The sequence below is a fragment of the Scyliorhinus torazame genome, chromosome 23, assembly GCF_047496885.1.
Source record: "Scyliorhinus torazame isolate Kashiwa2021f chromosome 23, sScyTor2.1, whole genome shotgun sequence".
NCBI lineage: Eukaryota > Metazoa > Chordata > Chondrichthyes > Carcharhiniformes > Scyliorhinidae > Scyliorhinus > Scyliorhinus torazame.
Genome location: NC_092729.1, coordinates 85265863 through 85293534, shown reverse-complemented (window position 1 = coordinate 85293534; position 27672 = coordinate 85265863). Strand labels below are relative to the sequence as shown.

Sequence of the window (27672 nt, the reverse complement as noted above, 5' to 3'; positions counted from 1 at the left end):
CAGTACTGAGGGAGGGCCGCACTGTCGGAGGGAGATGTCTATCCTCTAGGATTTGAGCGCCATAATCCAGGCCGACACTCCCCCCGGTGCCAGTACTGAGGGAGCGCCGCACTGTTGGAGTGAGATGTATATACTCTAGGATTTGAGCGCTATAATCCAGGCCCACACTCCCCCCGGTGCCAGTACTGAGGGAGCGCTGCACTGTCGGAGGGAGATGTCTATACTCTAGGATTTGAGCTCCATAATCCAGGCCCACACTCCCCCCGGTGCCAGTACTGAGGGAGCGCCGCACTGTCGGAGGGAGATGTCTATACTCTAGGATTTGAGCTCCATAATCGAGGCCCACACTCCCCCCGGTGCCAGTACTGAGGGAGCGCTGCACTGTCGGAGGGAGATGTCTATACTCTAGGATTTGAGCTCCATAATCCAGGCCGACACAGTTTTTAAAACATTTTCCTTTCTTTAAATTTGGAGTACCCAATTCATTTTTTCCAATTAAGGGACAATTTAGCGCGGCCAATCCACCTCGGGAAGTTGTGCGTGGAGTCTGAAGAGATAGGCGAGATACTAAACGAATATTTTTCGTCAGTATTCACTCAGGAAAAAGATAATGTTGTGGAGGAGAATGCTGAGCCCCAGGCTAATAGAATAGATGGCATTGAGGTACGTAGGGAAGAGGCGTTGGCAATTCTGGACAGGCTGAAAATAGATAAGTCCCCGGGACCTGATGGGATTTATCCTAGGATTCTATGGGAGGCCAGGGAAGAGATTGCTGGACCTTTGGCTTTGATTTTTATGTCATCATTGGCTACAGGAATAGTGCCAGAGGACTGGAGGACAGCAAATGTGGTCCCTTTGTTCAAAAAGGGGAGCAGAGACAACCCCGGCAACTATAGACCGGTGAGCCTCACGTCTGTAGTGGGTAAAGTCTTGGAGGGGATTATAAGAGACAAGATTTATAATCATCTAGATAGGAATAATATGATCAGGGATAGTCAGCATGGCTTTGTGAAGGGTAGGTCATGCCTCACAAACCTTATTGAGTTCTTTGAGAAGGTGACTGAACAGGTAGACGAGGGTAGAGTAGTTGATGTGGTGTATATGGATTTCAGCAAAGCGTTTGATAAGGTTCCCCACGGTAGGCTATTGCAAAAAATACGGAGGCTGGGGATTGAGGGTGATTTAGAGATGTGGATCAGAAATTGGCTAGCTGAAAGAAGACAGAGGGTGGTGGTTGATGGGAAATGTTCAGAATGGAGTACAGTTACAAGTGGCGTACCACAAGGATCTGTTCTGGGGCCGTTGCTGTTTGTCATTTTTATCAATGACCTGGAGGAAGGCGCAGAAGGGTGGGTGAGTAAATTTGCAGATGATACTAAAGTCGGTGGTGTTGTCGATAGTGTGGAAGGATGTAGCAGGTTACAGAGGGATATAGATAAGCTGCAGAGCTGGGCTGAGAGGTGGCAAATGGAGTTTAATGTAGAGAAGTGTGAGGTGATTCACTTTGGAAGGAATAACAGGAATGCGGAATATTTGGCTAATGGTAAAGTTCTTGGAAGTGTGGATGAGCAGAGGGATCTAGGTGTCCATGTACATAGATCCCTGAAAGTTGCCACCCAGGTTGATAGGGTGGTGAAGAAGGCCTATGGAGTGTTGGCCTTTATTGGTAGAGGGATTGAGTTCCGGAGTCGGGAGGTCATGTTGCAGCTGTACAGAACTCTGGTTCGGCCGCATTTGGAGTATTGCGTACAGTTCTGGTCACCGCATTATAGGAAGGACGTGGAGGCTTTGGAGCGGGTGCAGAGGAGATTTACCAGAATGTTGCCTGGTATGGAGGGAAAATCTTATGAGGAAAGGCTGATGGACTTGAGGTTGTTTTCGTTGGAGAGAAGAAGGTTAAGAGGAGACTTAATAGAGGCATACAAAATGATCAGGGGGTTAGATAGGGTGGTCAGTGAGAGCCTTCTCCCGCGGATGGAAATGGCTGGCACGAGGGGACATAACTTTAAACTGAGGGGTAATAGATATAGGACAGAGGTCAGAGGTAGGTTCTTTACGCAAAGAGTGGTGAGGCCGTGGAATGCCCTACCTGCTACAGTAGTGAACTCGCCAACATTGAGGGCATTTAAAAGTTTATTGGATAAGCATATGGATGATAATGGCATAGTGTAGGTCAGATGGCTTTTGTTTCGGTGCAACATCGTGGGCCGAAGGGCCTGTACTGCGCTGTGTCGTTCTATGTTCTATGACGTGAAGATTGGCTGAGTTGCTGGCCCAGGACTGTCCGAGGATAGGACACGATCTCGATAGTTTGGAGACTTGGGCTGAGAGATGGCAGATGGTGTCCCGCAGGGTTCAGTGTTGGGGCCACAGCTGTTCTCTTTATATATTACCGATCTAGATGACGGGACTGGGGGCATTCTGGCTCAGTTTGCCGATGATACAAAGATAGGTGGAGGGGCAGGTAGTATGGAGGAGGTGGGGAGGCTGCAGGAAGATTTAGACAGTTTAGGAGAGTGGTCCAAGAAATGGCTGATGAAATTCAACGTGGGCAAGTGCGCGGTCTTGCACTTTGGGGAAAAAGAATAGAGGCGCGGACTATTTTCTAAACGGTGACAAAATTCATAATGCTGAAGTGCAAAGGGACTTGGGAGTCCTAGTCCAGGATTCTCTAAAGGTAAACTTGCAGGTCGAGTCCGTAATTAAGAAAGCAAATGCAATGTTGTCATTCATCTCAAGAGGCTTGGAATATAAAAGCAGGGATGTACTTCTGAAGCTTTATAAAGCATTAGTTAGGCCCCATTTAGAATACTGTGAGCAATTTTGGGCCCCACACCTCAGGAAGGACATACTGGCACTGGAGCGGATCCAGCGGAGATTCACACGGATGATCCCAGGAATGGTAGGCCTAACATACGATGAACGTCTGAGGATCCTGGGATTATATTCATTGGAGTTTAGGAGGTTGAGGGGAGATCTAATAGAAACTTACAAGATAATGAATGGCTTAGATAGGGTGGATGTAGGGAAGTTGTTTCCATTAGCAGGGGAGACTCGGACCCGGGGGGCACAGCCTTAGAATAAAAGGGAGTCACTTTAGAACAGAGATGAGGAGAAATTTCTTCAGCCAGAGAGTGGTGGGTCTGTGGAATTCATTGCCACAGAGGGCGATGGAGGCCGGGACGTTGAGTGTCTTTAAGACAGAAGTTGATAAATTCTTGATTTCCGGTCTCCGTCTCCCTCAGTCAGACCCACACTCGGAGCACCGTGCACAGTCCCGGTCTCCGTATCCCTCGGTCAGACCCACACTCGGAGCACCGTGCACAGCCCCGGTCTCCCTATCCCTCGGTTAGACCCACACTCGGAGCACCGTGCACAGTCCCGGTCTCCGTATCCCTCGGTCAGGCCCACACTCGGAGCACCGTGCACAGTCCCGGTCTCCGTATCCCTCGGTCAGACCCACACTCGGAGCACCGTGCACAGTCCCGGTCTCCGTATCCCTCAGTTAGACCCACACTCGGAGCACCGTGCACAGTCCCGGTCTCCGTATCCCTCGGTCAGACCCACACTCGGAGCACCGTGCACAGTCCCGGTCTCCGTATCCCTCGGTTAGACCCACACTCTGAGCACCGTGCACAGTCCCGGTCTCCGTATCCCTCGGTCAGACCCACACTCGGAGCACCGTGCACAGTCCCGGTCTCCGTATCCCTCGGTCAGACCCACACTCGGAGCACCGTGCACAGTCCCGGTCTCCGTGTCCCTCGGTTAGACCCACACTCGGAGCACCGTGCACAGTCCCGGTCTCCGTGTCCCTCGGTCAGACCCACACTCGGAGCACCATGCTCAGTCCCGGTCTCCGTGTCCCTCGGTTAGACCCACACTCGGAGCACCGTGCACAGTCCCGGTCTCCGTATCCCTCGGTCAGACCCACACTCGGAGCACCATGCTCAGTCCCGGTCTCCGTGTCCCTCGGTTAGACCCACACTCGGAGCACCGTGCACAGTCCCGGTCTCCGTATCCCTCGGTTAGACCCACACTCGGAGCACCGTGCACAGTCCCGGTCTCCGTATCCCTCGGTCAGACCCACACTCGGAGCACCGTGCACAGTCCCGGTCTCCGTGTCCCTCGGTTAGACCCACACTCGGAGCACCGTGCACAGTCCCGGTCTCCGTATCCCTCGGTTAGACCCACACTCGGAGCACCGTGCACAGTCCCGGTCTCCGTATCCCTCGGTCAGACCCACACTCGGAGCACCGTGCACAGTCCCGGTCTCCGTATCCCTCGGTCAGACCCACACTCGGAGCACCGTGCGCAGTCCCGGTCTCCGTATCCCTCGCTCAGACCCACACTCGGAGCACCGTGCATAGTCCCGGTCTCCGTGTCCCTCGGTCAGACCCACACTCGGAGCACCGTGCACAGTCCCGGTCTCCCGATCCCTCGGTCAGACCCACACTCTGAGCACCGTGCACAGTCCCGGTCTCCGTATCCCTCGGTCAGACCCACACTCGGAGCACCGTGCACAGTCCCGGTCTCCCGATCCCTCGGTCAGACCCACACTCGGAGCACCGTGCACAGTCCCGGTCTCCGTATCAGCCGGGGCATTGAGTCCAGCAGTTGTGAAATCCGCAGCTGTGTGAAACCTGTGCTCTGCCGCATTCGGAGTATCGCGTGCAGTGCTGGTCGCCGCGTCGTCGGAAGGACGTGGAAGCTTTGGAGAGCGCGCAGTGGAGATTCGGGGTGTCGCCCGGTCTCGAGGGTGTCGGCTACGAGGAGCGGCGGACGAAACTCGGATTGTCCTCGCCGGAACGACCAGGGGAGGTCGACAAAAATTATGAGAGGCAGAGACGGAGTGGATAGTCGAGAGGCTTCCCCCCCCCCCCCCCCCCCCCCGGGGGCGGAGGAGTCAATGACGAGAGCTCGGGTTCAAGGAGAGAGGGGGAAGAGGTTTAAGAGTGGACCACCTTGAATGGGATCAACGACGAACGCGGGGCAGGTCCGTTCGAACGTCTTGACGGCAGTCGGGAAGAAGCTGTTCTCGAGTCGGTCGGTGCGCGACCTCAAACGTTTGGTGTCTTATTCCCGACGGGAGGAGGTGGAAGAGAGTACGCCCCGGGGGTGCCGGGGGGGGGGGGGTCCTTAATTACGCCGGCCGCCTTTCGTTGGCAGCGGGAATTGTAGATAAGAGTCGGCGGACGGGAGGCTGGTTTGCGCGATGGACTGGGCTACATTCACGACCTTCTGTAGTTCCCTGCGGTCTTGGGCAGAGCAGGCTCCATACCAAGCTGCGATACAACCAGAAAGAACGCTTTCGGTGGTGCACCTGTAGAGGTTGGTGAGGGTCGGGGCTGACGGGCCAAATTTCCTCAGTCTTCTGAGAAAGTGGGGGTGTTTTCGAAATCTGAGTACAGGAATCAATTAGTTCAATGTGATTTTCCCTTTCACAAAACCATGGTGACTCTGCCTGGTGGCATTGACTCTTTGCAACGTCCTGTTCTCTGTGTGTGTGTCTGTGTGTGTGTCTGTGTGTGTGTCTGTGTGTGTGTCTGTGTGTGTGTCTGTGTGTGTGTCTGTGTGTGTGTCTGTGTGTGTGTCTGTGTGTGTGTCTGTGTGTGTGTCTGTGTGTGTGTCTGTGTGTGTGTGTCTGTGTGTGTGTGTCTGTGTGTGTGTGTCTGTGTGTGTGTCTGTGTGTGTGTGTGTCTGTGTCTGTGTGTGTGTGTGTCTGTGTGTGTGTGTGTCTGTGGGGGGGTGGGTGTGCGTACGCGTGCAGGCAGAGTCGGTTCTAACGCCAGCCCGGGCAGCTGTGTTGAATTTAATCCCTCTCCTGTTGGTCTCCCTCTCTCCTCAGTCACTGGCCCAGTTGAGTCGGACCCCGAGTACAAGCTAATCGTGGACGCGAATAACCTCACGGTGGAGATTGACAACGAGATCAGTGAGTTTTTGTCGTGTCTCTCGCTCCGCCACACTCGGAGCACCGTGCACAGTCCCGGTCTCCGTATCCCTCGGTCAGACCCACACTCGGAGCACCGTGCACGGTCCCGGTCTCCGTATCCCTCGGTCAGACCCACACTCGGAGCACCGTGCACGGTCCCGGTCTCCGTATCCCTCGGTCAGACCCACACTCGGAGCACCGTGCACAGTCCCGGTCTCCGTATCCCTGGGTTAAACCCACACTCGGAGCACCGTGCACAGTCCCGGTCTCCGTATCCCTCAGTTAGACCCACACTCGGAGCACCGTGCACAGTCCCGATCTCCGTATCCCTCGGTTAGACCCACATTCGGTGCACCGTGCACAGTCCCTGTCTCCGTATACCTCGGTCAGACCCACACTCGGAGCACCATGCACAGTCCCAGTCTCCGTATCCCTCGGTTAGACCCACACTCGGAGCACCGTGCACAGTCCTGGTCTCCGTATCCCTCAGTTAGACCCACACTCGGAGCACCGTGCACAGTCCCGGTCTCCGTGTCCCTCGGTTAGACCCACACTCGGAGCACCGTGCACAGTCCCGGTCTCCCTATCCCTCGGTTAGACCCACACTCGGAGCACCGTGCACAGTCCCGGTCTCCGTGTCCCTCGGTTAGACCCACACTCGGAGCACCGTGCACAGTCCCGGTCTCCATATCCCTCGGTCAGACCCACACTCGGAGCACCGTGCACAGCCCCGGTCTCCGTATCCCTCGGTTAGACCCACACTCGGAGCCCCGTGCACAGTCCCGGTCTCCGTATCCCTCGGTCAGACCCACACTCGGAGCACCGTGCACAGTCCCGGTCTCCGTAACCCTCAGTTAGGCCCACACTCGGAGCACCGTGCACAGTCCCGGTCTCCGTATCCCTCGGTTAGACCCACACTGGGAGCACCGTGCACAGTCCCGGTCTCCGTATACCTCGGTTAGACCCACACTCGGAGCACCGTGCACAGTCCCGGTCTCCGTATCCCTCGGTCAGACCCACACTCGGAGCACCGTGCACAGTCCCGGTCTCTGTATCCCTCGGTCAGACCCACACTCGGAGCACCGTGCACAGTCCCGGTCTCCGTGTCCCTCGGTTAGACCCACACTCGGAGCACCGTGCGCAGTCCCGGTCTCCGTATACCTCGGTTAGACCCACACTCGGAGCACCGTGCACAGTCCCGGTCTCCGTATCCCTCGGTCAGACCCACACTCGGAGCACCGTGCACAGTCCCGGTCTCCGTATCCCTCGGTCAGACCCACACTCGGAGCACCGTGCACAGTCCCGGTCTCCGTCTCCCTCGGTTGGACCCACACTCGGAGCACCGTGCACAGTCCCGGTCTCCCTATCCCTCGGTCAGACCCACACTCGGAGCACCGTGCACAGTCCCGGTCTCCGTATCCCTCGGTCAGACCCACACTCGGAGCACCGTGCACAGTCCCGGTCTCCGTATCCCTCGGTCAGACCCATACTCGGAGCACCGTGCACAGTCCCGGTCTCCGTATCCCTCGGTTAGACCCACACTCGGAGCACCGTGCACAGTCCCGGTCTCCGTATCCCTCGGTCAGACCCACACTCGGAGCACCGTGCACAGTCCCGGTCTCCGTATCCCTCGGTCAGACCCACACTCGGAGCCCCGTGCACAGTCCCGGTCTCCGTATCCCGCGGTCAGACCCACACTCGGAGCACCGTGCACAGTCCCGGTCTCCGTATCCCTCGGTCAGACCCACACTCGGAGCACCGTGCACAGTCCCGGTCTCCGTATCCCTCGGTCAGACCCACACTCTGAGCACCATTCACAGTCCCGGTCTCCTTATCCCTCGGTTAGACCCACACTGGGAGCCCCGTGCACATCCCGGTCTCCGTATCCCTCGGTCAGGCCCACACTCGGAGCACCGTGCACAGTCCCGGTCTCCGTGTCCCTCGGTCAGACCCACACTCGGAGCATCGTGCACAGTCCCGGTCTCCGTGTCCCTCGGTTAGACCCACACTCGGAGCACCATGCACAGCCCCGGTCTCCGTATCCCTCGGTCAGACCCACACTCGGAGCACCATTCACAGTCCCGGTCTCCTTATCCCTCGGTTAGACCCACACTGGGAGCCCCGTGCACATCCCGGTCTCCGTATCCCTCGGTCAGGCCCACACTCGGAGCACCGTGCACAGTCCCGGTCTCCGTGTCCCTCGGTCAGACCCACACTCGGAGCACCGTGCACAGTCCCGGTCTCCCTATCCCTCGGTCAGACCCACACTCGGAGCACCGTGCACAGTCCCGGTCTCCGTATCCCTCGGTCAGACCCACACTCGGAGCACCGTGCACAGTCCCGGTCTCCGTATCCCTCGGTCAGACCCACACTCGGAGCACCGTGCACAGTCCCGGTCTCCGTATCCCTCGGTTAGACCCACACTCGGAGCACCGTGCACAGTCCCGGTCTCCGTATCCCTCGGTCAGACCCACACTCGGAGCACCGTGCACAGTCCCGGTCTCCGTATCCCTCGGTCAGACCCACACTCGGAGCCCCGTGCACAGTCCCGGTCTCCGTATCCCGCGGTCAGACCCACACTCGGAGCACCGTGCACAGTCCCGGTCTCCGTATCCCTCGGTCAGACCCACACTCGGAGCACCGTGCACAGTCCCGGTCTCCGTATCCCTCGGTCAGACCCACACTCTGAGCACCATTCACAGTCCCGGTCTCCTTATCCCTCGGTTAGACCCACACTGGGAGCCCCGTGCACATCCCGGTCTCCGTATCCCTCGGTCAGGCCCACACTCGGAGCACCGTGCACAGTCCCGGTCTCCGTGTCCCTCGGTCAGACCCACACTCGGAGCATCGTGCACAGTCCCGGTCTCCGTGTCCCTCGGTTAGACCCACACTCGGAGCACCATGCACAGCCCCGGTCTCCGTATCCCTCGGTCAGACCCACACTCGGAGCACCATTCACAGTCCCGGTCTCCTTATCCCTCGGTTAGACCCACACTGGGAGCCCCGTGCACATCCCGGTCTCCGTATCCCTCGGTCAGGCCCACACTCGGAGCACCGTGCACAGTCCCGGTCTCCGTGTCCCTCGGTCAGACCCACACTCGGAGCATCGTGCACAGTCCCGGTCTCCGTGTCCCTCGGTCAGACCCACACTCGGAGCACCGTGCACAGCCCCGGTCTCTGTATCCCTCGGTTAGACTCACACTCGGAGCCCCGTGCACAGTCCTGGTCTCCGTATCCCTCGGTTAGACCCACACTCGGAGCACCGTGCACAGTCCCGGTCTCCGTATCCCTCGGTCAGACCCACACTCGGAGCACCGTGCACAGTCCCAGTCTCCGTGTCCCTCGGTCAGACCCACACTCGGAGCACCGTGCACAGTCCCGGTCTCCGTGTCCCTCGGTTAGACCAACACTCGGAGCACCGTGCACAGTCCCGGTCACCGTATCCCTCGCTCAGACCCACACTCGGAGCACCGTGGACAGTCCCGGTCTCCGTGTCCCTCGGTCAGACCCACACTCGGAGCACCGTGCACAATCCCTGTCTCCGCATCCCTCGGTTAGACCCACACTCGGAGCACCGTGCGCAGTCCCGGTCACCGTGTCCCTCGGTCAGACCCACACTCGGAGCACCGTGCACAGTCCCGGTCTCCATATCCCTCGGTCAGACCCACACTCGGAGCACCGTGCACAGTCCCGGTCACCGTGTCCCTCGGTTAGACCCACACTCGGAGCACCGAGCACAGTCCCGGTCTCCCGATCCCTCGGTTAGACCCACACTCGGAGCACCGAGCACAGTCCCGGTCTCCATATCCCTCGGTCAGACCCACACTCGGAGCACCGTGCACAGTCCCGGTCTCCGTGTCCCTCGGTCAGACCCACACTCGGAGCACCGTGCACAATCTCGGTCTCCGTATCCCTCGGTCAGACCCACACTCGGAGCACCGTGCACAGTCCCGGTCTCCGTATCCCTCGGTCAGACCCACACTCGGAGCACCGTGCACAGTCCCGGTCTCCGCATCCCTCGGTTAGACCCACACTCGGAGCACCGTGCACAGTTCTGGTCTCCGTATTCCTCGGTCAGACCCACACTCGGAGCACCGTGCACAGTCCCGGTCTCCCTATCCCTCGGTTAGACCCACACTCGGAGCACCGTGCACAGTCCCGGTCTCCGTGTCCCTCGGTCAGACCCACACTCGGAGCACTGTGCACAGTCCCGGTCTCCGTATCCCTCGGTCGGACCCACACTCGGAGCACCGTGCACAGTCCCGGTCTCTGTATCCCTCGGTCGGACCCACACTCGGAGCACCGTGCACAGTCCCGGTCTCCGTATCCCTCGGTCAGACCCACACTCGGAGCACCGTGCACAGTCCCGGTCTCCGTATCCCTCGGTTAGGCCCACACTCGGAGCACCGTGCACAGTCCCGGTCTCCATATCCCTCGGTCAGACCCACACTCGGAGCACCGTGCACAGTCCTGGTCTCCATATCCCTCGGTCAGACCCACACTCGGAGCACCGTGCACAGCCCCGGTCTCCGTATCCCTCGGTTAGACCCACACTCGGAGCCCCGTGCACAGCCCCGGTCTCCGTATCCCTCGGTCAGACCCACACTCGGAGCACCGTGCACAGTCCCGTTCTCCGTATCCCTCGGTCAGACCCACACTCGGAGCACCGTGCACAGTCCCGATCTCCGTATCCCTCGGTTAGACCCAGACTCGGAGCCCCGTGCACAGCCCCGGTCTCCGTATCCCTCGGTCAGACCCACACTCGGAGCCCCGTGCACAGCCCCGGTCTCCGTATCCCTCGGTCAGACCCACACTCGGAGCCCCGTGCACAGCCCCGGTCTCCGTATCCCTCGGTCAGACCCACACTCGGAGCACCGTGCACAGTCCCGATCTCCGTATCCCTCGGTCAGACCCACACTCGGAGCACCGTGCACAGTCCCGTTCTCCGTATCCCTCGGTCAGACCCACACTCGGAGCACCGTGCACAGTCCCGGTCTCCGTATCCCTCGGTCAGACCCACACTCGGAGCACCGTGCACAGTCCCGGTCTCAGTCTCCCTCGGTTAGACCCACACTCGGAGCACCGTGCACAGTCCCGGTCTCCGTATCCCTCGGTTAGTCCCACACTCGGAGCACCGTGCGCAGTCCCGGTCTCCGTGTCCCTCGGTCAGACCCACACTCGGAGCACCGTGCACAGCCCCGGTCTCCGTATCCCTCGGTTAGACCCACACTCGGAACACCGTGCACAGTCCCGGTCTCCGTATCCCTCGGTCAGACCCACACTCGGAGCACCGTGCACAGTCCCGGTCTCCGTAACCCTCGGTCAGACCCACACTCGGAGCACCGTGCACAGTCCCGGTCTCCGTATCCCTCGGTTAGACCCACACTCGGAGCACCGTGCACAGTCCCGGTCTCCGTATCCCGCGGTCAGACCCACACTCGGAGCACCGTGCACAGTCCCGGTCTCCGTAACCCTCGGTTAGACCCAAATGTCTGTTGTTTTCCCAGCTTCAACCGCTGACGTCAGTTGTGTCCCAATTAAGGTGTAATTAATAATCTCTCTGGCCTTCACTTACAGATATCATTCATAAATATGTCCGCGACAAATACTCTAGGAGATTCCCCGAGCTCGAGTCTCTGGTTCCTAATGCTCTGGACTACATTCGCACAGTGAAGGTATATCGACCACTCTCTCCCCCTCCCTCCCTCGCCCCCTCCCTATCTGTGTAACCTCCTCCAGCCCCTACAATTCTCATCCTCCTGTTCAAATCCCTCCCTCCCTCCCTATCTCTGTAACCGCCTCCAGCCCCGACAATTCCCATCCTCCTGTTCAAATCCCTCCCTCCCTCCCTATCTCTGTAACCTCCTCCAGCCCCTACAATTCTCATCCTCCTGTTCAAATCCCTCCCTCCCTCCCTATCTCTGTGACCTCCTCCAGCCCCTACAATTCCCATCCTCCTGTTCAAATCCCTCCCTCCCTATCTCTGTAACCTCCTCCAGCCCCTACAATTCCCATCCTCCTGTTCAAATCCCTCCCTCGCCCCCTCCCTATCTCTGTAACCTCCTCCAGCCCCTACAATTCCCATCCTCCTGTTCAAATCCCTCCCTCGCTCCCTCCCTCCCTATCTCTCTAACCTCCTCCAGCCCCTACAATTCCCATCCTCCTGTTCAAATCCCTGCCACGCGCCCTCCCTCCCTATCTCTCTAACCTCCTCCAGCCCCAACAATTCTCATCCTCCTGTTCAAATCCCTCCCTCGCCCTCCCTCCCTATCTCTGTAACCTCCTCCAGCCCCTACAATTCTCATCCTCCTGTTCAAATCCCTGCCACGCGCCCTCCCTCCCTATCTCTGTAACCTCCACCAGCCCCAACAATTCTCATCCTCCTGTTCAAATCCCTCCCTCGCCCTCCCTCCCTATCTCTGTAACCTCCTCCAGCCCCTACAATTCCCATCCTCCTGTTCAAATCCCTCCCTCGCTCCCTCCCTATCTCTCTAACCTCCTCCAGCCCCAACAATTCTCATCCTCCTGTTCAAATCCCTCCCTCGCCCTCCCTCCCTATCTCTGTAACCTCCTCCAGCCCCTACAATTCCCATCCTCCTGTTCAAATCCCTCCCTCGCTCCCTCCCTATCTCTGTAACCTCCTCCAGCCCCTACAATTCTCATCCTCCTCTTCAAATACCTCCCTCCCTCCCGATCTCTGTAACCTCCTCCAGCCCCGACAATTCTCATCCTCCTGTTCAAATCCCTCCTCCCTCCCTATCTCGGTAACCTCCTCCAGCCCCTACAATTCTCATCCTCCTGTTCAAATCCCTCCCTCCCTCCCTATCTCTGTAACCTCCTCCAGCCCCTACAATTCCCATCCCCCTGTTCAAATCCCTCCCTCACTCCCTCCCGCCCTCTCTCTGCAACCTCCTCCAGCCCCTACAATTCCCATCCTCCTGTTCAAATCCCTCCCTCCCCCTCCCTCCCTATCTCTGTAACCTCCTCCAGCCCCTACAATTCCCATCCTCCTGTTCAAATCCCTCCCTCCCTCCCTATCTCTGTAACCTCCTCCAGCCCCTACAATTCCCATCCCCCTGTTCAAATCCCTCCCTCCCTCCCGCCCTCTCTCTGCAACCTGCTCCAGCCGAATCCTACGGGAATCGACAGCCTCTCCGCGCGGTCCGCCCGCACCCCGATACCCTGGGAATGACCCTCTTCCCTCCTGTTTTTCCCTCCCCCCAACGCCGCAGGAACTCGGGAACAACCTCGACCGCTGCAAGAACAACGAGACCCTCCAGCAGATCCTCACCAACGCCACCATCATGGTGGTGAGCGTGACGGCGTCCACCACGCAGGGGTAAGGACTGGCAGGGGTGGGCGGGCGTCCCCGGTGCGTCTGCCGCTCCCTCCGTGTGCCTCCTGGGGGTAGAGGTGGCGGGTTCGGGACCTACTGTCTGAGGAGCCGGTGGCTGCGGTACACAGCGCGTCGGGGGAGGGCAGCGGATGTCGAAGGCGGGGGGGGGGGGGGGTTCCCCACTATCGAGCGGGGGAGGTGGGTGGCATGTCCTGAGTTGTGTTGCCTCGAGCTGTGCTGTCTTAGGTTAAGGGGGAGATTGAATCGAGACGTTCCAAATGGGGGAAGGGTTTGCGATGGGAGATGGGAGTCAATGAGGAGAAGGTTAAGGGGAGATTGAATCGAGACGTTCCCAATGGGGGAAGGGTTTGCGATGGGAGATGGGAGTCAATGAGGAGAAGGTTAAGGGGAGATTGAATCGAGGCGTTCCAAATGGGGGAAGGGTTTGCGATGGGAAATGGGAATCAATGAGGAGAAGGTTAAGGGGGAGATTGAATCGAGACGTTCCAAATGGAGGAAGGGTTTGCGATAGGAGATGGGAGTCAATGAGGAGAAGGTTAAGGGGGAGATTGAATCAAGAGGCTCCAAATGGGGGAAGGGTTTGCGATGGGAGACGGGAGTCAATGAGGAGAAGGTTAAGGGGGAGATTGAATCGAGACGTTCCAAATGGAGGAAGGGTTTGCGATGGGAGACGGGAGTCAATGAGGAGAAGGTTAAGGGGGAGATTGAATCGAGACGTTCCAAATGGGGGAAGGGTTTGCGATGGGAGTCAATGAGGAGAAGGTTAAGGGGGAGATTGAATCGAGGCGTTCCAAATGGGGGAAGGGTTTGCGATGGGAGACGGGAGTCAATGAGGAGAAGGTTAAGGGGGAGATTGAATCGAGATGTTCCGAATGGGGGACGGGTTTGCAATGGGAGTCAATGAGGAGAATGTTTAGGGGGAGATTGAATCGAGACGTTCCGAATGGGGGAAAGGTTTGCGATGGGAGATGGGAGTCAATGAGGAGAAGGTTAAGGGGGAGATTGAATCGAGATGTTCCGAATGGGGGACGGGTTTGCAATGGGAGTCAATGAGGAGAAGGTTAAGGGGGAGATTGAATCGAGATGTTCCGAATGGGAGAAGGGTTTGCGATGGGAGTCAATGAGGAGAAGGTTAAGGGGGAGATTGAATCGAGGCGTTCCAAATGGGGGAAGGGTTTGCAATGGGAGATGGGAGTCAATGAGGAGAAGGTTAAGGGGGAGATTGAATCGAGACGTTCCAAATGGAGGAAGGGTTTGCGATGGGAGACGGGAGTCAATGAGGAGAAGGTTAAGGGGGAGATTGAATCGAGACGTTCCAAATGGGGGAAGGGTTTGCGATGGGAGATGGGAGTCAATGAGGAGAAGGTTAAGGGGGAGATTGAATCGAGACGTTCCAAATGGGGGAAGGGTTTGCGATGGGAGTCAATGAGGAGAAGGTTAAGGGGGAGATTGAATCGAGGCGTTCCAAATGGGGGAAGGGTTTGCGATGGGAGACGGGAGTCAATGAGGAGAAGGTTAAGGGGGAGATTGAATCGAGATGTTCCGAATGGGGGACGGGTTTGCAATGGGAGTCAATGAGGAGAAGGTTTAGGGGGAGATTGAATCGAGACGTTCCGAATGGGGGAAAGGTTTGCGATGGGAGATGGGAGTCAATGAGGAGAAGATTAAGGGGGAGAGTGAATCGTGACGTTCCAAATGGGAGAAGGGTTTGCAATGGGAGGTGGGAGTCAATGAGGAGAAGGTTAAGGGGGAGATTGAATCAAGAGGCTCCAAATGGGGGAAGGGTTTGCGATGGGAGACGGGAATCAATGAGGAGAAGGTTAAGGGGGAGATTGAATCGAAACGTTCCAAATGGGGGAAGGGTTTGCGATGGGAGTCAATGAGGAGAAGGTTAAGGGGGAGATTGAATCGAGGCGTTCCGAATGGGGGAAGGGTTTGCGATGGGAGTCAATGAGGAGAAGGTTAAGGGGGAGATTGAATCGAGACGTTCCAAATGGGGGAAGGGTTTGCGATGGGAGGTGGGAGTCAATGAGGAGAAGGTTAAGGGGGAGATTAAATCGAGACGTTCCAAATGGTGGAAGGGTTTGCGATGGGAGATGGGAGTCAATGAAGAGAAGGTAAAGGGGGAGATTGAATCGAGACGTTCCAAATGGGGGAAGGGTTTGCGATGGGAGTTAATGAGGAGAAGGTTAAGGGGGAGATTGAATCGAGGCGTTCCCAATGGGGGAAGGGTTTGCGATGGGAGTCAATGAGGAGAAGGTTAAGGGGGAGATTGAATAGAGATGTTCCGAATGGGGGAAGGGTTTGCGATAGGAGACGGGAGTCAATGAGGAGAAGGTTAAGGGGGAGATTGAATCGAGACGTTCCAAATTGGGGAAGGGTTTGCGATGGGAGTCAATGAGTAGAAGGTTAAGGGGGAGATTGAATCGAGGCGTTCCCAATGGGGGCAGGGTTTGCGATGGGAGACGGGAGTCAATGAGGAGAAGGTTAAGGGGGAGATTGAATCGAGGCGTTCCCAATGGGGGCAGGGTTTGCGATTGGAGTCGATGAGGAGAAGGTTAAAGGGGAGATTGAATCGAGGCGTTCCCAATGGGGGAAGGGTTTGCGATGGGAGACGGGAGTCAATGAGGGGAAGGTTCAGGGGGAGATTGAATCGAGGCGTTCCCAATGGGGGAAGGGTTTGCGATGGGAGTCAATGAGGAGAAGGTTAAGGGGGAGATTGAATCGAGACGTTCCCAATGGGGGAAGGGTTTGCGATGGGAGACGGGAGTCAATGAGGGGAAGGTTCAGGGGGAGATTGAATCGAGGCGTTCCCAATGGGGGAAGGGTTTGCGATGGGAGACGGGAGTCAATGAGGAGGTTAAGGGGGGATTGAATCGAGATGTTCCGAATGGGGGACGGGTTTGCAATGGGAGTCAATGAGGAGAAGGTTTAGGGGGAGATTGAATCGAGACGTTCCGAATGGGGGAAAGGTTTGCGATGGGAGATGGGAGTCAATGAGGAGAAGGTTAAGGGGGAGATTGAATCGAGATGTTCCGAATGGGGGACGGGTTTGCAATGGGAGTCAATGAGGAGAAGGTTAAGGGGGAGATTGAATCGAGATGTTCCGAATGGGAGAAGGGTTTGCGATGGGAGTCAATGAGGAGAAGGTTAAGGGGGAGATTGAATCGAGACGTTCCCAATGGGGGAAGGGTTTGCGATGGGAGATGGGAGTCAATGAAGAGAATGTTAAGGGGGAGATTGAATCGAGGCGTTCCAAATGGGGGAAGGGTTTGCAATGGGAGATGGGAGTCAATGAGGAGAAGGTTAAGGGGGAGATTGAATCGAGGCGTTCCAAATGGGGGAAGGGGTTGCGATGGGAGATGGGAGTCAATGAGGTGAAGGTTAAGGGGGAGATTGAATCGAGACGTTCCAAATGGAGGAAGGGTTTGCGATGGGAGTCAATGAGGAGAAGGTTAAGGGGGAGATTGAATCGAGATGTTCCAAATGGGGGAAGGGTTTGCGAAGGGAGACGGGAGTCAATGAGGAGAAGATTAAGGGGGAGAGTGAATCGTGACGTTCCAAATGGGAGAAGGGTTTGCAATGGGAGGTGGGAGTCAATGAGAAGAATGTTAAGGGGGAGATTGAATCAAGAGGCTCCAAATGGGGGAAGGGTTTGCGATGGGAGACGGGAATCAATGAGGAGAAGGTTAAGGGGGAGATTGAATCGAAACGTTCCAAATGGGGGAAGGGTTTGCGATGGGAGTCAATGAGGAGAAGGTTAAGGGGGAGATTGAATCGAGGCGTTCCGAATGGGGGAAGGGTTTGCGATGGGAGTCAATGAGGAGAAGGTTAAGGGGGAGATTGAATCGAGACGTTCCAAATGGGGGAAGGGTTTGCGATGGGAGGTGGGAGTCAATGAGGAGAAGGTTAAGGGGGAGATTGAATCGAGACGTTCCAAATGGTGGAAGGGTTTGCGATGGGAGATGGGAGTCAATGAAGAGAAGGTAAAGGGGGAGATTGAATCGAGACGTTCCAAATGGGGGAAGGGTTTGCGATGGGAGTTAATGAGGAGAAGGTTAAGGGGGAGATTGAATCGAGGCGTTCCCAATGGGGGAAGGGTTTGCGATGGGAGTCAATGAGGAGAAGGTTAAGGGGGAGATTGAATCGAGACGTTCCCAATGGGGGAAGGGTTTGCGATGGGAGATGGGAGTCAATGAGGAGAAGGTTAAGGGGGAGATTGAATAGAGATGTTCCGAATGGGGGAAGGGTTTGTGATGGGAGATGGGAGTCAATGAGGAGAAGGTTAAGGGGGAGATTGAATCGAGACGTTCCAAATTGGGGAAGGGTTTGCGATGGGAGTCAATGAGTAGAAGGTTAAGGGGGAGATTGAATCGAGGCGTTCCCAATGGGGGCAGGGTTTGCGATGGGAGACGGGAGTCAATGAGGAGAAGGTTAAGGGGGAGATTGAATCGAGGCGTTCCCAATGGGGGCAGGGTTTGCGATTGGAGTCGATGAGGAGAAGGTTAAAGGGGAGATTGAATCGAGGCGTTCCCAATGGGGGAAGGGTTTGCGATGGGAGACGGGAGTCAATGAGGGGAAGGTTCAGGGGGAGATTGAATCGAGGCGTTCCCAATGGGGGAAGGGTTTGCGATGGGAGTCAATGAGGAGAAGGTTAAGGGGGAGATTGAATCGAGACGTTCCCAATGGGGGAAGGGTTTGCGATGGGAGACGGGAGTCAATGAGGGGAAGATTCAGGGGGAGATTGAATCGAGGCGTTCCCAATGGGGGCAGGGTTTGCGATGGGAGACGGGAGTCAATGAGGAGGTTAAGGGGGATTGAATCGAGGCGTTCCCAATGGGGGAAGTGTTTGCGATGGGAGTCAATGAGGAGAAGGTTAAGGGGGAGATTGAATCGAGGCGTTCCCAATGGGGGATGGGTTTGCGATGGTAGTCAATGAGGAGAAGGTTAAGGGGGAGATTGAATCGAGGCGTTCCCAATGGGGGAAGGGTTTGCGATGGGAGTCAATGAGGAGAAGGTTAAGGGGAGATTGAATCGAGACGTTCCCAATGGGGGAAGGGTTTGCGATGGGAGATGGGAGTCAATGAGGAGAAGGTTAAGAGGGAGATTGAATCGTGACGTTCCAAATGGGGGAAGGGTTTGCGATGGGAGTCAATGAGGAGAAGGTTAAGGGGGGAGATTGAATCGAGACGTTCCAAATGGGGGAAGGGTTTGCGATGGGAGACGGGAGTCAATGAGGAGAAGGTTAAGGGGAGATTGAATCGAGGCGTTCCGAATGGGGGAAGGGTTTGCGATGGGAGTCGATGAGGATGGAGCGTGTTGGCCGGGACTCAAAGCCTCTCGCGCTCTCTTTGCAGGCAGACCCTGACGGAAGAGGAGCTCAGGGTCATCATGGAGGCTTGCGGACATGGCCCTGGAGCTGAACCAGTCCAAGCATCAGATCTACGACTACGTGGAGTCCCGCATGTCCTTCACACGCCCCCCCAACCTCTCCATCATCATCGGGGCCTCGTCCCGCTGCCAAAATAATGGGTGAGTCCTCTCCCCCCCCCCCCCCCCCCCCCCCCCCCACAATTGTCGCCGCCTCCTGCGCACCCCCCCGCCAAGGGGCTGGCTTGTGGAGTGGGCCGTGACTCAGGGCGTCTCTCTCTTCTCTCCCTCAGGGATTGCTGGTGGCCTCACCAATCTCTCCAAGATGCCCGCGTGCAACATCATGCTCCTGGGGTCGCAGCGGAGGAACCTCTCGGGATTCTCCACCACCTCGGTGCTGCCTCACACCGGATACGTCTACCACAGCGAGATCGTCCAGTCGCTGCCGCAGGTCTCTCTCGCTGTCTAAGTCTCTCTCTCTGTCTCTCTCTCTGTCTCTCTCTCTGTCTCTCTCTCTGTCTCTCTCTCTGTCTCTCTCTCTGTCTCTCTCTCTGTCTCTCTCTCTCTCACTATCTCTCTCTGTCTCTCTCTCGCTGTCTCTCTCGCTGTCTCTCTCGCTGTCTCTCTCGCTGTCTCTCTCACTGTCTCTCTCGCTGTCTCTCTCGCTGTCTCTCTCGCTGTCTCCCTCTCTCTGTCTCTCTCTCTCACTATCTCTCTCTCTCTCTGTCTCTCTCTCGCTGTCTCTCTCGCTGTCTCTCTCGCTGTCTCCCTCTCTCTGTCTCTCTCTCTCTGTCTCTCTCTCTCTGTCTCTCTCTCTCGCTGTCTCTCTCTCTCTGTCCTCTCTCTCTCGCTGTCTCTGTCTCTCTCTCTCTCTGTCTCTCTCTCTCTCTGTCTCTCTCTCTGTCTCTCTCTCTCTCTCTCTCTCTCTCTCTCTGTCTCTCTCTCTCTCTCTCTGTCTCTCTCTCTCTCTCTCTCTCTCTCTGTCTCTCTCTCTCTCTGTCTCTGTCTCTGTCTCTCTCTCTCTCTCTCTGTCTCTCTCTCTCGCTGTCTCTCTCTCTCGCTGTCTCTCTCTCTCGCTGTCTCTCTCTCTCGCTGTCTCTCTCTCTCGCTGTCTCTCTCGCCTCTGTCTCTCTATCTCCTCTTTCTCTCCTCTCTTTCTCTCATTCAATCGTCTCTTTCTCTCTGTTTTATATCTCCTCTTCATCATCTCATTCCTCATCTATAGTCCTCTTTCCCCTCTTTCCCTCCGACTCTTTTTCCCTCTTTGTCTCTCTCTCTCCCTCCAGTTAACTTTCCCTCCCCCGCTCTTCCCCCCCTCTCCCCCCGATTCTCTCGTGTTCCCTCCCAGTAACACCTGCAGGTTACAGAGGGACATGGATAAGCTGCAGAGCTGGGCTGAGAGGTGGCAAATGGAGTTTAATGTAGAGAAGTGTGAGGTGATTCATTTTGGAAGGAATAACAGGAAAACCGCAGGGCAAGAGTTATATCTGGGGGAAAGGCAATTATGATGCGATGAGGCAAGACTTGGGATGCATCGGATGGGGAGGGAAACTGCAGGGGATGGGCACAATGGAAATGTGGAGTTTGTTCAAGGAACAGCTACTGAGTGTCCTTGATAAGTATGTACCTGTCGGGCAGGGAGGAAGTGGTCGAGCAAGGGAACTGTGGTTTACTAAAGCAGTCGAACACTTGTCAAGAGGAAGAAGGAGGCTTATATAAAGATGAGACGTGAAGGTTCAGTTAGGGCGCTCGAGAGTTACAAGTTAGCTAGGAAGGACCTAAAGAGAGAGCTAAGAAGAGCCAGGAGGGGACATGAGAAGTCATTGGCAGGTAGGATCAAGGATAACCCTAAAGCTTTCTATAGATATGTCAGGAATAAGAGAATGACTAGGGTAAGAGTAGGGCCAGTCAAGGATAGTAGTGGGCAGTTGTGCGTGGAGTCCGAGGAGCATAGGAGAGGTGCTAAATGAATATTTTTCGTCCAGTATTCACACAGGAAAAAGACAATGTTGTCGAGGAGAATACTGAGATTCAGGCTACTAGACTAGAAGGGCTTGAGGTTCATAAGGAGGAGGTGTTAACAATTCTGGAAAGGGTGAAAATAGGTAAGTCCCCTGGGCCGGATGGGATTTATCCTAGGATTCTCTGGGAAGCTAGGGAGGAGATTGCTGAGCCTTTGGCCTTGATCTTTAAGTCATCTTTGTCGACAGGAATAGTGCCAGAAGACTGGAGGATAGCAAATGTTGTCCCCTTGTTCAGGAAGGGGCGTAGAGACAACCCCGGTAACTATAGACCAGTGAGTCTCACTTCTGTTGTGGGCAAAATCTTGGAAAGGTTTATAAGAGATAGGATGTATCATCATCTGGAAAGGAATAATTTGATTAGAGATAGTCAACACGGTTTTGCGAAGGGTAGGTCGTGCCTCACAAACCTTATCGAGTTCTTTGAGAAGGTGACCAAACAGGTGGAGGAGGGTAAAGCAGTTGATGTGGTGTGTATGGATTTCAGTAAAGCGTTTGATAAGGTTCCCCACGGTAGGCTACTGCAGAAAATACGGAGGCTGGGGATTGAGGGTGATTTAGAGATGTGGATCAGAAATTGGCTAGCTGAAAGAAGACAGAGGGTGGTGGTTGATGGGAAATGTTCAGACTGGAGTTCAGTTACTAGTGGTGTACCACAAGGATCTGTTTTGGGGCCACTGCTGTTTGTCATTTTTATCAATGACCTGGAGGAGGGCGTAGAAGGATGGGTGAGTAAATTTGCAGATGACACTAAAGTCGGTGGAGTTGTGGACAGTGCGGAAGGATGTTACAAGTTACAGAGGGACATAGATAAGCTGCAGCGCTGGGCTGAGAGGTGGCAAATGGAGTTTAATGCAGAAAAGTGTGAGGTGGTTCATTTTGGAAGGAATAACAGGAGGACAGAGTACTGGGCTAATGTAAGATTCTTGGCAGTGTGGATGAGCAGAGAGATCTCAGTGTCCATGTACATAGATCCCTGAAAGTTGCCACCCAGGTGAGAGGGTTGTTAAGAAGGCGTACGGTGTGTTAGCTTTTATTGGTAGAGGGATTGAGTTTCGGAGCCATGAGGTCATGTTGCAGCTGTACAAAACTCTGGTGCGGCCGCATTTGGGAGTATTGCGTGCAATTCTGGTCACCGCATTATAGGAAGGATGTGGAAGCATTGGAAAGGGTGCAGAGGAGATTTACCAGAATGTTGCCTGGTATGGAGGGAAGATCTTATGAGGAAAGGCTGAGGGACTTGAGGCTGTTTTCGTTAGAGAGAAGAAGGTTAAGAGGTGACTTAATTGAGGCATACAAGGTGATCAGAGATTGGATAGGGTGGACAGTGAGAGCCTTTTTCCTCGGATGGTGACGTCTAGCACGAGGGGACATAGCTTTAAATTGAGGGGAGATAGATATAGGACAGATGTCAGAGGTAGGTTCTTTACTCAGAGAGTAGTAAGGGCGTGGAATGCCCTGCCTGCAACAGTAGTGGACTCGCCAACACTAAGGCATTCAAATGGTCATTGGATAGACATATGGACGATAAGGGAATAGTGTAGATGGGCTTTAGAGTGGTTTCACAGGTCGGCGCAACATCGAGGGCCGAAGGGCCTGTACTGCGCTGCGATCTATTGTACTGTCTCCCCCCCCTTCCTGGTCGAGGGTCTGAGCCCCCCGCCCCCCTGACCAGACGCTGACGCTTCCCCGCTCTCTTCCACACAGGACCTCCGCAAGAAGGCGGCCCGCCTGGTGGCAGCCAAGTGCACGCTGGCCGCCCGCGTCGACAGCTTCCACGAGAGCACCGAAGGGAAGGTAAAAGCGAAAAGCCGCGGACTGCCGCCTGAGCCCCACCCCCCCCCCAGCGGGCGTAGGGGGAGGGATTGGGGCTGAGCTCGGCCGAGCGCCGCCTAGCGCAGTCGAATAGCCCCCCTGCGGCGTGGAACGCGAGCCCCCCCCCCCCCCCGGGGGAGGGATTGGGGCTGAGCTCGGCCCAGCGCCGCCTCTCGCAGTCGAATAGCCCCCTACGGCGTGGACCGCGAGCCCCTCCCCCCGGGGGTGTGTGGGGGGGAGGGGGGGTGGTGGGCGGGGGGGGGGGGGGGAAATCGGGGGCTGAGCTCGGCCCAGCGCCGCCTCTCGCAGTCGAATAGCCCCCTGCGGCGCGGACCGCGAGCCTCCCCCGGAGGGTGGGGGTGGCCGGGGGGGGGGGGGCGGGGCTGGTGGGGAGAAGCTTCCCGTGGTGGGTTTGTGCTCCCGAATCTGACCTTTCTACCCCCCCCCCGCTCCTCCGCCAGGTGGGCTACGAACTGAAGGAGGAGATCGAGCGGAAGTTCGACAAGTGGCAGGAACCACCGCCGGTGAAGCAGGGTGAAACCGCTGCCCGCCCCGCTGGACGGTCAACGCAAGAAGCGAGGAGGACGGAGGTGAGGCTTGGGACCAGAGGCTTTAGCTCCCACGCTTTCCCCCCCCCCCCCCTAACGCCAGTGGTACGAGTGGGAGATGGAGGGATGGGGTTGGGGGTGGGGGGGCAGCCACTAACAAATCCAATCAGGGGAAATTCGTGGTCAGCGAGAGATTAATTGCCGTGGGGTCTGTGGTCAGTTAGAGCCCATTGTCCTTGGGAACATTGTGAATCCGGTGGTCAGCGAGAGACTAATTGCCTTGGGGGGGTGGGGGGGGTGGTAGTATTGTCAAATCTGTGGTCAGTTAGTGCTCAATTGTCCTTGGGAACATTGTGAATCCAGTGGTCAGCAAGAGACTAATTGCCTTGGGGGGGGTGGGGGTGTATTGTCAAATCTGTGGTCAGTTAGAGCTCAATTGTCCTTGGGAACATTGTGAATCCAGTGGTCAGCAAGAGACTAACTGCCTTGGGGGGGAGGGGTATTGTCAAATCTGTGGTCAGTTAGTGCTCAATTGTCCTTGGGATCATTGTGAATCCGGTGGTCAGCGAGAGACTAATTGCCTTGGGGGGGGGGTAGTATTGTCAAATCTGTGGTCAGTTAGAGCTCAATTGCCCCTTGGGATCATTGTGAATCGCGTGGTCAGCGAGAGACTAATTGCCTTGGGGGGGGGGGGGGGGTATTGTCAAATTTGTGGTCAGCTAGAGCTCAATTGTCCTTGGGAACATTGCGAATCCGGTGGTCAGCGAGAGACTAATTGCCCTTGGGGGGGAGGGGTATTGTCAAATCTGTGGTCAGTTAGAGCTCAATTGTCCTTGGGATCATTGTGAATCCAGTGGTCAGCAAGAGACTAATTGCCTTGGGGGGAGGGGTATTGTCAAATCTGTGGTCAGTTAGAGCTCAATTGTCCTTGGGATCATTGTGAATCTGGTGGTCAGCGAGAGACTAATTGCCTCGGGGGGGGGGGGGGGGGGGGGGTATTGTCAAATTTGTGGTCAGTTAGAGCTCAATTGTCCTTGGGAACATTGTGAATCCGGTGGTCAGCGAGAGACTAATTGCCGGGGCGGGGGGGGGGGAGCGTTGTTAATGGTCAGTTAGAGACTAATTGCTTGATTAATGGTGATTTTGCCCAGGGAGTGGGGGGGCGGGTGCGAATGTGGAACTGGCTACCACAGGGTGTGGCTCAAGGGGGGACAGCAGTGACGCATTAAATTGGAGGGGGGGTGGGGGTGGGGGGGGGAGGAATTGCGGACAACACGATCCGGCGAAGGGCGGGATGTGTGGGCGGTCGGCGCGACCACTCATATCACCGTAAATATATGTGACACTGCTCATTCGTATTGACAAGAACGTTTATTCGACATGAAAAAAAATTGGATTATCCTTTACCCCCCCTTAAGCTACAATAGTCTTGTTCATGCCTACAGTCCCCTTTAAGCACACAGGGTGACAGTGGTAGGAAGCATTCCTCTCTGTGGACCTCCTGCGAATCCTCCCCCTACCCCCCACGATGATCCTTGTCTCGCGGTTAGCACTGTGGCTCACGGCGCCAGGGCCCCGGCTTGGGTCACTTGTCTGTGCGGAGTCTGCACGTTCTCTTCCCCCCCCCCTTTAAAACAAACACTTTAAAGCCTTCTAAATTTTGACTGTTAGTGGTCAGCTAGAGGCTAATTGCTTGATAAATTGTCATTTTGCCCAGGGAGTGGAGGAGGGGAGGGGTGATGTGGGGGAGGAGAGGTGCGAATGTGGAAGTGGCTACCACAGGGCGTGGCTCCGTTTCCATCATTGCCAACGACATTTCTTGGGCCCCTCAACCACCCCACCACCTTTTCAACTCTTGTTGACTTTACTGAGCCGTCGCCTGTTCTGGTTTCCAGCTTCCCCCTGTTCCGTGAACTCCGGACTTCTCGGAAAACTCCTTCACGAGCTGGGCCGCACATTCCCGGCGCCTGATTCCTCAGCCGTTACTCCGTCGTATGGCTTTTCTTCCAGCAAGGCGGAGAGAGAGATGTTCTCTCTTCCGCTTCTGGCAGAGCTGTGGGAGCTGCCTTCTCTCTCGCTACCCCCCCAGCTCCAAATGCAATCAAATTGGCTCAACCAAAACTTTAAAATCTTCTCTGCCTGGCAGGGCGTCGGTTGCTAAGCAACCGCTGCTGCTTGATTTACTCTCGTCACGCGTAGCCCTCTCTAAGCACAGTAGAATCTCAGTTGGAACTCACACGACCCCCACACATACAAGCACCCTCGTCCAGCATGAATGCATGAATCTAACTACAGGTTTTACCCTTCCAGGCACAGAAACATCAATTGCCCCCCCCCCCCCCAAACTAACTGTCACTGTTTCTTCAGGTACCGCAAGATGAAAGAGAGGCTGGGGCTGACAGAGATCCGGAAACAAGCCAATCGCATGTGCTTCGGCGAGGTGAGGGCTGCCCCCCCCCCCCCCCCCCCCCCCGCTGTCGCCTGATTGGTTAATGGGAAAATAAAATGGAAGTGTGGTGGAGGCGGGTTCAATCGACGCATTGGACGATTAACGTCCCAGGGTATGGAGATGAGGGCAGGGCAAAGGTACAAAATCATAACGGTAACGGTCAGCTAGAGGCTAATTGCCCTCGGGGACATTGTTAATGGTCACCTAGAGGCTAATTGCATTCAGGGACACTGTTAATGGTCCGCTTGAGGCTAATTGCATTCAGGGACACTGTTAATGGTCAGCTGGAAGTTAATTGCCCTCGGGGACACTGTTAATGGTCAGCCAGAGGCTAATTGCCCTCTGAGACATTGTTAATGGTCAGATAGAGGCTAATTGCATTCAGGGACACTTAATGGTCAGCTTGAGGCTAATTGCATTCAGAGACACTTAATGGTCAGCTTGAGGCTAATTGCATTCAGGGACACTGTTAATGGTCAGCTGGAAGCTAATTGCCCTTGGGACACTGTTAATGGTTAGCAGAGGCTAATTGCCCTCGGAGACATTGTTAATGGTCAGCCAGAGGCTAATTGCCCTCGGAGACATTGTTAATGGTCACCTAGAGGCTAATTGCCTTCGGGGACACTGTTAATGGTCAGCTTGAGGCTAATTGCATTAGGGACACTGTTAATGGTCAGCTGGAAGCTAATTGCCCTTGGGGACATTGTTAATGGTCAGCCAGAGGCTAATTGCCGTCGGAGACATTGTTAATGGTCAGATAGAGGCTAATTGCATTCAGGGACACTTAATGGTCAGCTTGAGGCTAATTGCATTCAGGGACACTGTTAATGGTCAGCTGGAAGCTAATTGCCCTTGGGACACTGTTAATGGTTAGCCAGAGGCTAATTGCCCTTGGAGACATTGTTAATGGTCAGCCAGAGGCTAATTGCCCTCGGAGACATTGTTAATGGTCACCTGGAGGCTAATTGCCCTCGGGGACACTGTTAATGGTCAGCTTGAGGCCTAATTGCATTCAGGGACACTGTTAATGGTCAGCTGGAAGCTAATTGCCCTCGGAGACATTGTTAATGGTCACCTAGAGGCTAATTGCCCTCGAGGGACACTGTTAATGGTCAGCCAGAGGCTAATTGCCCTCGGAGACATTGTTAATGGTCACCTAGAGGCTAATTGCCCTCAGGGACATTGTTAATGGTCAGATAGAGGCTAATTGCATTCAGGGACACTGTTAATTGTCAGCTAGAGGCTAATTGCCCTCGGGGACACTGTTAATGTTCAGCCAGAGGCTAATTGCCCTCGGGGACACTGTTAATGGTCAGCCAGAGGCTAATTGCCTTCGGAGACATTGTTAACGGTCACCTAGAGACTAATTGCTCTCTTGAGACGTTGTCAATGGTCAGCTAGAGGTTAATCGCTCTAGCCGAGATTGCTGCTGGATCAGGATGAGGGCCTGGGCGCTCGGCCTTGCGAGTGCTGCAATCTGAACCGATTACTCTCCCCGCAGATTGAGGAGGACGCCTACCAGGAGGACCTGGGCTTCAGCTTGGGGACGCTGGGCAAGTCGGGAAGCGGGCGGATACGGGCAGCGCAGGCCAACGAAGTGACCAAGGCCAGAATCTCCAAATCGCTCCAGGTGAGAGGACTCGGGCCAGTGACGGACTCGTCACTCTCTGCGATCCGTAACCCCCCCCTCCTTTCCTGTCCCACATCCTTCCCTCCCTATCGCTGTCACCTCCTCCAGCCCCTACAATTCCCATCCACCTCTTCAAATCCCTCCCTCGCTCCCTATCTCTGTAACCTCCTCCAGCCCCTACAATTCCAATCCTCCTGTTCAAATCCCTCCCTCCCTCCCTATCTCTGTAACCTCCTCCAGCCCCTACAATTCTCATCCTCCTGTTCAAATCCCTCCCTCGCTCCCTATCTCTGTAACCTCCTCCAGCCCCTACAATTCCCATCCACCTCTTCAAATCCCTCCCTCGCCTCTCTCCCTCCCTATCTCTGTAACCTCCTCCAGCCCCTACAATTCTCATCCTCCTCTTCAAATCCCTCCCTCGCCTCCCTATCTCTGTAACCTCCTCCAGCCCCTACAATTCCCATCCTCCTGTTCAAATCCCTCCCTCGCCTTCCTATCTCTGTAACCACCTCCAGCCCCTACAATTCCCATCCTCCTGTTCAAATCCCTCCGC

The 27672-nt window shown here is 55.8% G+C and overlaps 1 protein-coding gene across 1 annotated transcript in view; it reads left to right on the top strand.

Moving 5' to 3' along the window:
* Positions 1-27152, top strand: part of LOC140399681 (U4/U6 small nuclear ribonucleoprotein Prp31-like) — a gene marked incomplete at its 3' end in the record, with an annotated part of 28900 nt that extends 1748 nt beyond the window's left edge. The window contains 12 exon segments of the mRNA XM_072489225.1: positions 5790-5929; positions 11507-11604; positions 13162-13268; positions 18644-18689; positions 18691-18801; positions 18803-18818; positions 18950-19107; positions 22385-22474; positions 22954-23025; positions 23027-23082; positions 25408-25480; positions 26991-27152. Of these exon segments, the coding sequence (XP_072345326.1) occupies positions 5790-5929; positions 11507-11604; positions 13162-13268; positions 18644-18689; positions 18691-18801; positions 18803-18818; positions 18950-19107; positions 22385-22474; positions 22954-23025; positions 23027-23082; positions 25408-25480; positions 26991-27152 (1129 nt within the window).
* Between the last annotated feature and the right edge of the window lie 520 nt (positions 27153-27672).